The sequence below is a fragment of the Siphateles boraxobius genome, unplaced genomic scaffold (assembly GCF_051911475.1).
Source record: "Siphateles boraxobius isolate OS27281-9 unplaced genomic scaffold, OSU_SipBor_1 119, whole genome shotgun sequence".
NCBI lineage: Eukaryota > Metazoa > Chordata > Actinopteri > Cypriniformes > Leuciscidae > Siphateles > Siphateles boraxobius.
This window is the reverse complement of record NW_027508721.1, coordinates 2779096-2792368: the sequence shown is the minus strand read 5'-3', so window position 1 is coordinate 2792368 and position 13273 is coordinate 2779096. Positions and strand designations below refer to the sequence as shown.

Here is a 13273-nt window from a genome sequence, read left to right as displayed (position 1 = left end):
TAATTGGTCAAACTTTACAGTAAGGTCCCATTAGTTAAAGTATTCTCTAACATTAACGATGAGCAATACATGAGTTACTGTATTTATAAAATTGTATTAACATTAGTTAATAAAAATACAACTGTTGATTGTTAGCTCTTTATCTGAGTTTCATTAAATAATATTAAGAGATACAAATTTTTATTTATATAATGTATTAGTAAATACTGAAATTAAAATAAGCACAAGTGATTTAGTAGTATTTTTCATTGTTAGTTCATGCCCACTGATTTAGTTATTAAAAAATTAAACCTTAATGTTAAGCGTTACCCTTTTTTCACTATTAAAAAATGTATCAATACTTCTAAGTATTGAATGAATTATTTTGTTATCATTTTAAAATATTTATAATAAACATATCTTTTGTATTGTTTTTTCACATTGGTTGTCACAGTGCATTATGGCATTATATTCTCCATGGAATACATGCAAGGCTTTTATTTTAGGGGGCAATGAAATGAGATGCCAAGCTTTTGGAAGCTTTAAGAATCAGTGCACATATGATGAAGTCACGATTTAACGAAAGTAGTGTAATATCTTTTATTCAATACTGTGACATATACATCTGAGTGAAACGGATTATCGGGGGAAAAAAAGTAGGATGGGTACTTGATTGGATAGAGGTAGATCTTAATATGAGCTTGCAGTCGATTGTAAGAAAGGGTGAGGGTTTATGTATACAAAATAATAGGAGAAGTCTGTTGTTTCGCCGGAAAATCGGTTTATGACATTCTGATTTAAAATTAGAAAAAATAAATTGTTCACAATAAGTTCAATAACACGCATTTAAAAAAAATAGATATGATAAATTTCCATTTTATGCTAATTTTAAACTTCTGCCTACTGAGGCAGTGCACTATGTTTTAGAACAGAGCTAGGCTTTGTCCACACTAATAGGTTTTGTTTGAAAAAGCATGTTTTTCTCTCCGTTTTTCCCTTCTATCCACACTGAGACGGCGTTTTTAGCAACAAAAAACAAAGCTTTTTGAAAACGCTTTCCACAGTGGATATATTTAAAAAACGCCGTTTACGCGTTGTAGTCTGGACTGTGAAAACGGAGGTATTTTTAAAACGATGACGCAAGTTTAGTTATGTGACACATATTGAACCCAGATATTCATGTTTATACCGGTATTGTGCCTGTTATATGCTATTCACTTTCACACAGTTGCTAAAATATTGCTTTGTACACTCTTCATATCACAGTGACACAGTCCTGCAAAGATGACAGAAAATTCACTCGCATTTGCTGTCCAGCGGCAAAACATATCAGAGAGCAATTGAGTTTTAGAACAAACATATAATGGTGAGTGAGTGCAACCTGGGCGCATCAGTGAATGTTGAGATATTTTGCCCAAAAAAATGATCCTGTCAGAAGATTTGCATGAGAACTTGACTATGTCTTGTTCTGTCTGTATCATCTCAGTGAGCTTTTATGATGGTTTACGCATTCTCTGTAATTAAGCGTTTTACGACGTTTCAGTGTGGATGAGATACGTTTGGAAAACACTTGAAAACTCTAGTGTGGACGGAGAGCGTTTTTGAAACGAAAACTCCCGTTTTCAAATCTATCCGGATTAATGTAAAATAGCCCTAGTGACATGATCACACCTTGATGTCCTCTAGGGACATGACCATGCCGACGTTTCCCATCATGCGGTATACTCTAATGGCCAGTTCCACCTCCATGTGGTGCAGGCATGCCCTGCCCAGCTCACCCCACGCCTCGGTTTTGTTCAGAGCTTTACAGGTACTCCACGCATCAGAAAACCTGCACACAAACATTTTACAGAGTTCAGAACATTGGTGAAGAAATCATGCGAACCTGGATACAATCATTGATAAATTATACATTGAACAACCTTGCTTTCAGATAGTTCGGTTTGTATTTTTTGGCTTGATATCCTGTAGTTAAGAATGCACAATAAACTTCCAAATCAAACTAGTGTAGCATGAAATTACCTTTTCAGCATGATGGCCTGTTGCAGTAATGACTGGAGTTTGTCTTTGCTAGTGTCACTATGTGGGTTGTTGAGGAATGAATGTGTGTTTAAAACCACACTGTTAATCTTCCCACTTTGGGTTTGACATGTCAGCTCCCCATTATGCAACAGCAAGGGCTTATGGGAAAAGGGCAACTTGGTGGCACCAACTAGAATCACTTTAGAGCCTAGAGAAAAACATGTACAAAAACACGCTACTAACGAAAATTCAGAAGCAGTGTAGTCTGTTTAATTGCCCGATAAAATAACTTTTTAAAAAGAATTTTAAACCTTAAACAAAGTTTTAACACTGTCCATGCTTCCTCAAAAGAATTACTAAAAGAACGTCTATCAGAACCATTATCCATATCCGTAATCATTACATGAAATCGGAACCAATATTACAACTCCCATACCTATTAATGATAAAAATATTCTGCTTTTTAGTTTTACCCTGTATGGTGTCTTTGTGGAAGGCATATGTGTAGACTTTGTCCTCCTCATACGCCACAAACACACCCTTATTGCTGATCCAGTTTTCCCACAACACCCCTTTAATGGCAGGAGAGAAGTCTGGGATCTCAAACACTGAATCATTCACCTATAGGAAAACAGATGTCACTTGGTTTAAAGTTTTTCAATTTTTTTTTATACTGCTGGTCATTAAAGACATAGTTCACTCAAAAATAAATATTCTGTCATCATTTACTCCCACTCATATCATTCCAAACCTACTTAGCTTTCATTTTCGGAACACAAAATAAGATATTCTGAAAAAAGTCATACAGATTCGGAACAACATGGTGGCGAGTAAAAAAAAAAGAAAGTTATTTTTTTTGCATGAACTACCCTTTTAAGAGTGGAAACCGTGTTTGTTTGTGTGTACCGGACAGTATAGGAAGCCGTCACTTTTTTCATCAATAAAAACGAGACGTGTCCCATTGGGGTCGGGAAAGACTTTGCGTACACCCACTGTATGGCGATATTCAGTCACACTCTGCCAGTCCTCAAAATAGAAACACTGAATCAACCCGGTCTACAGAATGAGAGAGAGACAAAAACACAGGCAGAAAAAACACAAAGAAAGACACATTTAGGTAATAAGGTACGAAAGGCCATGTTATATAATGAACAGAGTCACATTGAAGGGCTCACATTACTCACAAGGCTCACAAGCCTTATTGCTTTTATCAAACTACAAAATATTCAGGGCATGCATTTTCATTAAAAAGTTATTTTAATAAGTATCCTGCTGCTAGAAGACATAATATATTTTATATAAATAATTCAACTATAATATATTATTAAATAGAGTGAATCTCCAGTTGCCTCATTAATCGATTCAATTACGATTCAGAAGTTATTGATTAGACTATAAAATGATTCTCGATGCATCTTTTAATGCAAATTCTTTTAATAATAATAAGGTTCCACTTTATTTTACAGTACGTGAACTTACATGTACTTCCAGTGTACTTACCAAAGAAAGTAGTGAGCAATACAAGGTCACTACAAGGGGCTTAGAGGGTAAGGTCAGGGTTAGTACCTAGTTATTACCCAGTTATTGTAATTACTATAAGTAGTACATAGTATGTACATGTGGAAGAGGACTGTATATTAAAGTGTGACCAATAATAATTACTATATTAATAATCACAATATAGATTCTTTCCCCAAACTGTTTACGTTCACTTAAGACATAACGACTATGTTCATGTAAATACTCACCAAGATTCATTTCATATTTTGAAATGTGTCTCTGACCGTTCAAGAACAATTACCGCTAAAGAGAACTGAATTCAGGATCGCATGATGTCTATGTCCATGGCTTAATGCGCTTAACTCTTTTTAACATTAAGCATGGTCTGCACCTTATTTTGTCATTCATGCATGTTCTTTTTGTAAAAACAGAAATGTGCACAAATATCGGCTTTTAAGAAGTTACACAATGTGTTTTATAAAGTGTATTAGCATAAACCAACACGAACAGCATTCAGAACCACAACTATCAATTTAATAAAACGAGGTAAGGATGAAAAAAAGAAGATGTATTTGTGAATGACTCACATCAGTCCCATAATACAGAAACTCAGAGGTGAGAGCATGACTGATGATGCGGTATTGCTGATCGGGTTCCGGAAACAGTTTCGTCTGTCTGTCCTCCTGAACAACCTGCTCATCTCCATCAATCTTTCATACACACACATTCAAACAAAAAGTAAGTAGAAAAATCTGACAGTAATATATTCATAATTATGTCTTTTTACACGATTTTCTTCTTACCACATGCAATTGGACTTTCCCCTCAAACAGGGCAGCAGCATAGTCACAGTTCAGGCACATACTGGCCACTGTCCCTAAATACTCAGTGTCTTTTACACGCTCCACACCTGAAACACACAAATGCACAGATTAGTTCACTTCAAAATGAAAATGATGTCATCGTTTACTCACCATCAAGTTGTTTCAAACCTGTATGAATTTCTTTCTTCTGCTGAACGCAAAGGAAGATATTTTGAAGACTGTCGGTACCCCATTGACTTCCATAGTAGGAAAAAGGATACTATGGAAATCAATGGGGTACATTAACTGTGTGGTTACCGAAATTCAAAATATCTTCCTTTGCGTTCAGCAGAAGAAGGAAATTCATACAGGTTTGAAACAACTTGGTGGTGAGTAAACAATGACATCACTTTCATTTTGAAGTGAACTAATCCTTTAAGATGTAAAGAAAGTTACTGCTACAAGTCAGAATATTTCCTTTCTTCTCAAATGTTAATTCATACTGTTTCTCAATTACCACCATCTCCTAATGCATAAAACCACGCTCTGTTATTCATGCCCACAGCAACATGATATGGTCCCACAGCTATGAAATTAGGCTCCACCTCCACTGACACAGCAACGGGGGACTCCTAAGAAGAGATAAAATGCCATCTCTGAACTCTATTTTTACATTTTCTGGAAAAAACATTCAGGCAAAACCACAAAATAATAGGGTGTTGTGGGTGGTTGCAAGGGCATTGTTATGCAGTTGTTAGTCATTCTAATGGCCCGTTCACACCAAGGAAAATAACTATAAAGATAGCGATAAAGATATAGTTCTAAAAATCTTTCTCAATATTAAAGAATAGAAGAGTTCACACCACAGCTGTAACGATAACGGCACAGAAAAACGATATCATTGGAATCACTAACGATTTTATCCAGCTGATGACTGATAAAAACATTGACAGTCAATCAGAATCCATCCTGGTGTAATGAGTTCAAGCATTTAAAGTGACAGACAAACACACGCTTAGAATAAACAGAACAATATTGTCCACTGGTGTGAACGCTAATACACTTATCTTTATAGTGATCAATCTTGGTGTGAACTGGCCTTTAAGGGTGTTGCTAGGTAGTTGCTAGGGTGCTCTGGGCGGTTGCTTAATGTTCCAAATTAAAAGAAACCCACCCTTAATCTCTAGATATGGTTCAAGTCCTTCCTTCAACAAAAATCGAAGGGATTTTCTCAACCTTTCCGTCATGTACCAGGTAGAGCTGGACAATTAATCGTTAAAAGATTGCGATCTTGATTCAAACACCCACGCGATTTATTCATAAATGACAACGATTTGGCTATGTCTATTATGTTAAATAAAAGTATTTGTCATTGAAACATTCATTCAAGAGATTAGTTCAAAAATGCTGATTTATCCTTTTAATGAAACAAGTGAATGCTGTGTCTCAATTCGAATACTAGTCATCCTAAATAGTATTCAAAACTACAATGTAGTACTTATGTTGAAATGAGTATACCAAAGATACCCGGATGGTTTACTATTTCCGGTTAGAATCTGATAATTGTCGGCTAATATTGCTCACAACCCATTGCATGTTGGATGAGGATTCATGTTTATTCAATGTTATCCACATTATATTTCATCTGCAACACCATTGTGAACCTTTATGAAGATAAGTTTGGTCATTAACTTTTAAATGCATCATTATACAAACACATGAGGAGAGTATGTGCATGAAAGACCCACGACTGGCAGATCAATGTGCTACTACATTTCTCTTCGATACAGTAGGATATTATTTTACATTGAATGTGGAAGATTTTAACTGTGACAAGATGATTGACAGGTCAGTTTAAATGGTGACAGGATGCACATAACTAAGTGACAGAGCTGTCCGTTAAAGATGCGATTGTGAAGAAGTAGTATGTCCTAAAGCTTGCCTACGATTCTGATACACACCTAAAAATATGTACTTTTTCTTCACAAAAACAGTACATAATTTTAGGGCATAGTATAAGTAGGCGAATTGGGATGCAGCAGACGTTTTTAATGAATCCTTCATTCAAAACTATTATTAATTCAGATTAATTAAATATTTTTGTTAAATAGACAGCAGCAATTAACCTTTTTTCAGAACCTTTTCAGAACCCAGAAGTTAATTACATGTTATTTTGTTTGGTTGTATATTCAGAATAGTGATCTCTATTTTAAACAAAAAATTAGTGATTCTCAATGTATTGAGAATTGAGCAGCTCTAATACCGATAAAAAGTGCAATTCTGATTGCTTAGAAAAGTAATAGCATACCTCTTTTCAGTAAGTTGCACAATTTGCGGTATCATACACATTTGTAGTGCTAACAATGCAAGACAGGTTACATGCATGTTTAGTATTTGGCATTAGGAGTTTGGAAAAAGATGATCAATAGTTATAGTAATGCTTTGTGAGCACATTTAACAGATTTTTTGTATAAGTCTAAATGTCTTTGTATCATCTTCTCACCCCTTCCAACTGGTTAGCGACTGTAACCTCCAGCAGGGATGTAAGATATGCAATTCTAGTGCCACTGCTGTCTCCCAATATGGGAAGCTTGGTGAGGAAGACATGCAAAGTGCCTTGCTGAGAAGACACTGCTAACAGCTGCCCATCATCAGTCCAACACATCTGATCAAGGCCTGAGAAAGAAATGAGTGAGTGTTCACTGAATATGCACACTTCAGAGAGAACACTTTCTTTTTTTTTAACACATATACAGGGCATCAATATGCATCAGAATTTATTTTATACCTTTGGTCTCCTCATCCAGCGTGACTATAGCATACATCTCCTTTAGATCAGTCAGGTCATGTATCTTAATACTAACAGAGAGATACAATAGTGTTATCTTAACAGCACAGAAATAAAATTTCATGTTAAATGAGAGTTGTGGATAAAACAGTCATGATTGGATGAAACAGTGAAGTGTGTGTCTGAGAGCTGTAGGTGAGGTCAGTCCTTTAAATCTATTTATAAGCACTTTGTATATGTAAATTGGTTTTGACAACTGACCTAAACGGTCGATCAGCTTACCGGGGAAATTTGGTATATGGCAGTTATCCAGATATCTATTGTAATGTGCACACTAGCAAAGTCCCTTTAAGGTAAGTCATTTCACTCAGCGGGCATCTTTGAAATGATTCTCGGGCAGCTATTTCAGTCATGCAAGTATAGCTCATATCTCTTTGAATGGGGAAACATCAAATCCTCTAAAGCTGTTCACCAAGCTTACGATTAAATTTTTTATTTGAAATCACCAATGACATCTGACAACAACTGTCTCATAAAATTTGTTTCTAAACACTCAAATCATGACAAAACACTTCATTTTACAGGCTGGACCAGCCAATGCACAGTCATAAGTATACATCTCACTGACTTTATGATTGGCTCTTTTATTTAGAAGGCGGGACTTATTCCGCCACATAGCGCATTGCACTTTCTCCCATCCATAGTTATACGAGTGCACCGTCTTTGTATATCTAAATTATTTGATTATGATGGTGATGATATTTGCTGTGAAACAGTTTTCAGCAAGAGAGTCCGGCAAATCCTGTTTTCTGTATCTGTCAGATTACTGCTCTCTATCGAGCCGGCTATTCCTGTTTCTCTCTATTGTAAGCAGATTACTGAAACTTTGGTAGCTTCACTGTTTGAATAGTTATGCTGATTGGATTGGAATTGGTAACACTCTGTATAGGGCAGGTTCCTAAACCTGTATACCTCATTTACATGCTTTGTTCATCACAATGTTAAGCCCTGCCCCTAAATGTATATAAATGTATAATTGCAAGGGAACGTTTCCCTTAGTCAGACTCGAGACGAGCTTGGAAGACTACAGCAACGCACAGCTCGTGTTCTCAATAAAGAAACCTCCTTAAAAGATTACGCCCGAGTCTCCTGGTCTTGGCTTCTGAGTTTTCAAACACTTTAGAAGTAAAAGTTCACAACAGATGCTAATAAACACTTACCAGTTGTCCCCACAGGACGCAGCCTTGTTTAGTGACTGTGAGATGGCGATGCTAGAAAGGCTGTCTTTATGATTGTGGGCTTGAAACAACTCTTGGCCAATCTCACGGATATGTGTGGAAATTACCACAAAATAACCATGAGAAAATCCTATCATGATATAGCCATCCCCATACCTATAGACAGAAAGGAAATATGTGTTCAGTATATGAAAAAACACAATAAGCAATTATGTTTTGAGTGATGTTTTTTTCTCTTTGTGTTTGGTGGACTTTTTTGAACCTTTAAGATAGGTACATTATAAATAATTTTGTGCTGTCAAATCGATTAATTGCAACTTACATAAAAGTTTGTTTACATTATATACTGTGTATACACACATATATTTTGTATTTATATATACAACCCCAAATCAGAAAAAGTTGGGACATTTCGTAAAATGCATTAAAATCTAGAATCTGTGATTTTTACAAAAGTACAAAGAAAAGTTTTCCAATGGTTTCACTGACCAACATTATTGTATTTTGTAAATATGAACAAATTTTGATTTTGATGGCTACAACACACCCCAAAAAAGTTGGGACAGAGACAAAATAAAAGTGAAAAGATTATCCAACTATTTTGAAACAGTCCACAATGAGCAGGTGAATTGGTAATAGTTGAGGGTGTCGTGTTTGGGTGTAAAAGTGCGTCTCAGTCTTTTTAAGCAAAGATGGGTCATGGCTCATCACTTTGTGCCAAATATCATGAGAGAATTGTCAAACAATAAACAAAAAACACATTTCTCAATGCAAGATTGCAAAGAATTTATGTCTTTTATCATCTTCCATACATAATATTGTCACACGATTCAAGGAATCCAGAGAAATCTCAGTCTGTGTTGGGCAAGGCAGTAGACCTCTGTTGAATGTGTATGATCTTTGAGCCCTCAGATGGCATTGTACGAGATACCATCATGCTACTCTGTTAAATACAGACACATGTGCTCAGGAGTAATTTGGAAAACCGTTTTCACTGAACACAGTCTGACTCTGTATCAAGAAATGCCACTTGAATCTCCGTTACGCAAGGTGAAAGCTTTACATCAGTTCTATTTGGAGATGCCGGCAAGTTCTCTGGGCCTGAGCTCATCTCAGATGGTCTAGAAGACAGTGGGAATGTGTGCTGTGGTCAGATGAGTCCATGTTTCAGCTTGTTTTTGGGAGAAAATGGACATTGAGTTCTAAGTCCCAAAGACGAAAGGGACCAACCAGACTTTCACCAGCGACAGGTGCAAAAGCAAACATCTGTGCTGGTATTGAGGTGCATCATTGCAAACGGTATGGGTAACTTGCATTATTGTGAAGGTACCATTGACATGGAGGCATATATTTGGATTGTACAGAGACATAAACTGCCATCAAGATGACATCTTTCCTGGGAAGCAAGACAATGCCAGGCCTCATTCTGCACATGCTAAAACTGAGTGGTTTCTAGACACTCTGCACCATAGAAGGGATGTGCCTGCCTGTTTACTGCAGTCCAGATATGTCTCTTATGGAAAATGTATGACCCATCATGAAAAGCAGAATCAGGCAACGATGACCACAGACTGTTGAGCGGCTGTCTTGTATCAGACAAGATTGGGCAAATATTCTACTAGCAAAACTCCAACAATTAGTATCCTCAGTTCCCAAATGATTAAAAAGTGTAATTAAAAGGAAAGGTGAAGTGACACAGTGGTAAATATGTCTCTGTCCCAACTTTTTTGGGTTGTGTTGCAGCCATCAAAATCAAAATTTGTTCATATTTACAAAATACAATTATGTTGGGTCAGTGAAAACATTGGAAAACTTTTCTTTGTACTTTTGTCAGTTAAAAAAAGTTTAAATAGAATTATCAAATCATAGATTCTTGATTTTAATGCCATTTACAAAATGTCCCAACTTTTTCTGATTTGGGGTTGTATATATATATGGGTGTGTGCCAATGTCTGTGTATATATGCATATATATATATATGTAGAAATATGTGTGCGTGTGTGTGTATACAGTACACACACACACACACACACACACACACACATGTATATATACATATATATATATATATATAAATATAATAATATATACACACACACACACACACACACATATTTTTTTATAAACTTTAAATAAACTTTTATTTTAGATGCGATTAATCAATTAGACACAAAAATAATTATAAATGTATTATTATTATTAGCAACTAAAATGGCAGTTAACTTTTGCGTGGCACTGGCAACCAGGATGCTTTTTTTTTTATTCAGCCCTTAAATCTGTGGTTAAATGTCTTGTTTAAGCACAGTGGTCAAAGAGTTAAAACAGTCACTCCCACACTGAAGTACATCTGTGTGTGTGTGTGTGTGTGTGTGTGTGTGTGTGTGTGTGTGTGTGTGTGTGTGTGTGTGTGTGTGTGTGTGTGTGTGTGTGTGTGTGTGTGTGTACCAGCGGTAGGAGATGATGTTGCCATAGCGCTGCTGGAAGGCCAGTTCTATAGGGTTATCGGGATCATTAATGTTAAAAAGAAACAGGGTCTTCTTACCCAAAGCCACACTCACCTGCAAGTTAAAGTTCAGACTCATGAAACAACGTTAAAAAAAAAAAATACAGAGATGAAGAAAGTTTAGTTTCACTGTTTGTATAGTAATGCCAGAAAGCTTTTTACATCCATAAAGTTCAAAATAAAGAGAAAATACCCAAAAGACAAAGCACCTTACATTAAGTAATTAATACACAGTATAATCGCATATTGTGATTATTACAATTATAAAAATAACATATATTATATAAAATATATATACATCTTTTTTAATAGTTAATATTAGTTATCTGGATTTTACTGTGATATGAAATTACTCATAACATAATATAAGATTTTTGATGTAAAAAGATCAGTGTAGAAAATCAGGTAAAATGAGCATGTCAACATACAGTGCTTTCTCCTGGAGATGATCTCTCATCTGTTTTCATCACTGAGAACTGAACATCTGCAGGATCTGCTCTCACAGAGGTCTGAAGGCAAGAAAGAGCGGAAAACAACATTTCAAACTATGCTATCTATACGTCTACACCAACAGATACGCTAACACAGGATCTCGCTCTGACAGATCCTCACGTGCCTGTCGAATGGTGTCTCCCTCGTGGTTGCTGATTGTTACGCTGCGGTCTTCACTGCCTAACGCCAGGAGGTTGTGAGAGCTCCAACAGCCACATGTGATTTTCTTTGTGTGCTTACCTACATTAATATACAGCATGTATGTTTTTTTTTTACCCAAAATAAAAAGTAGAATGGAGAGAAACATAATATTTGATAAGGAGTACCTAAACTCCAGAGTTTACAGAGTGTATTCCATACAGCAAATATTTTTTTGTGTCTGCCCAAAATATATGTGAAGCATATTAAAAATTGTAATATATTATTAAATTGAAAATGTATTTTGTTTAAACCTTCACATTTCATGAATATATATATATATATATAGGGATCAGAGAAACAATTAAAACATTAGGCTAAAGGCAACCTTTTACGTTCTTTTGGAATTGTTTTATCCATTTCATTCATATATATTTAGTATTAATATATTATATAATTATATTAAAATTTAAATAAGTTATATAAATATATAAAAAACACATGTCTGAAAGAAGAAATAAATATATGACATGAGAAATATTCACGCGTTTCTTTTTATTCTATTTTACCCAGAACAGGAATCTTGCGTGAGGTTTGCTGGTTGTAGATGAGAAGGTTTCCTTTAGATGTGCCAACAGCCAACAGTGGCCCAGTTTTGGACCAGAGCAGGAAGGACATCTGATCTCTGTATCAGCCCAAAAATATCAACCCCCCAAAAAAGACAACAGCTGAAAAACAGTTTAGAGAGTTTATTCTCTAACACATTCCCTTTCTCATCACATCACTCACCTCATACCACTGTCTAGCTGAGAGGTTTTGTTAACATTTGCATCCCACAAGTAAATGGAACTGGACTTTTCAGCAATCACAGCCAAGATATCACCATCTTTATCCCAGTCAAGAGATAGACAATTCCTGTAAACACAAAAACACGAAGGTATGAGCAACTGCAGGAAGAGAATGTCCGTCCTGCAAATATTGCTCTATAGTTATAAAGAAACAATATTACATAAAATCTTAAAATATCTTTAAACTCTAAATTAGAGTCTCAGACAGAGCATGCCTGAATGCTCACTTACCCAGGGAGATTTAACTCATTGACCTTCTGTCCATGTCGATCAAAGATTTTTACAAAATTGTCAGGGCTGTGGATATAGAAAATATTTCACTCAAACATTGCCCAAAAAGATGAACACTTCTTGCCTATATAAACCAGCAAAGGGTACTCACCCTGCAGCTGCAAGATAGTTTCCTACTGTTTTCTGCCATTTGTATTGCAAACATGATCCAGACCAGGACTTTTCTGACAGCGTGAAAACACGCTGAAAAGAAACAAAACAAGTCTCAAATAAATACAGTTCATTAATAAACGGCAGTCATAGAATATCAGGCTAAACTGACAACAAAACTACATACAATCGTGGAAGATAATGTAATAACTGTCCAATGCCATGTTGCTTTTTGGACAACATTTATATTATTACCAGACAGGAAAAAGTTTAGTTTATCAGTATTTTGCAGCTTGTTGACTTTTATTTACATTAATTTTCTTTCACTAGTGAAATACATTGCTGCTGAGCTAACTAGCCATCGTGCTAATGCTATACATGATGCTTTTAAAAGCATCTTCGCGAAAGCACGTGTACTTCAAATAGCGATATTCAGTTTAAATGCAATAGGAAACCAAGTGTTTTTATATATAATATCATACGTGCCTTCATTTTTGTTTGCTGAAAACGCTTCACTTCCCAGGGTGCTTCACTCCGACGCGTCCTGATCTCTCTTAGCAACCTCTAAGCAACAGCCAGTC

General features: G+C 35.8%; 1 protein-coding gene across 1 annotated transcript in view; it reads right to left on the bottom strand.

Moving 5' to 3' along the window:
* The window catches only part of wdr19 (WD repeat domain 19), a 30449-nt gene extending 17176 nt beyond the window's left edge, over positions 1–13273 (bottom strand). The window contains exons 1-18 of the mRNA XM_077204278.1: positions 13179–13273; positions 12694–12785; positions 12543–12608; positions 12253–12378; positions 12033–12148; positions 11450–11565; positions 11262–11342; positions 10776–10888; positions 8313–8486; positions 7093–7163; positions 6808–6980; positions 4822–4936; positions 4305–4411; positions 4089–4211; positions 2908–3057; positions 2475–2622; positions 2002–2209; positions 1651–1810 (exon numbers count right to left, since the gene is read on the bottom strand). Coding sequence (XP_077060393.1) covers positions 1651–1810; positions 2002–2209; positions 2475–2622; positions 2908–3057; positions 4089–4211; positions 4305–4411; positions 4822–4936; positions 6808–6980; positions 7093–7163; positions 8313–8486; positions 10776–10888; positions 11262–11342; positions 11450–11565; positions 12033–12148; positions 12253–12378; positions 12543–12608; positions 12694–12785; positions 13179–13184 — 2145 coding nt within the window. The 5' untranslated portion in view covers positions 13185–13273. The remainder of the gene's footprint in view (positions 1–1650; positions 1811–2001; positions 2210–2474; positions 2623–2907; positions 3058–4088; positions 4212–4304; positions 4412–4821; positions 4937–6807; positions 6981–7092; positions 7164–8312; positions 8487–10775; positions 10889–11261; positions 11343–11449; positions 11566–12032; positions 12149–12252; positions 12379–12542; positions 12609–12693; positions 12786–13178) is intronic.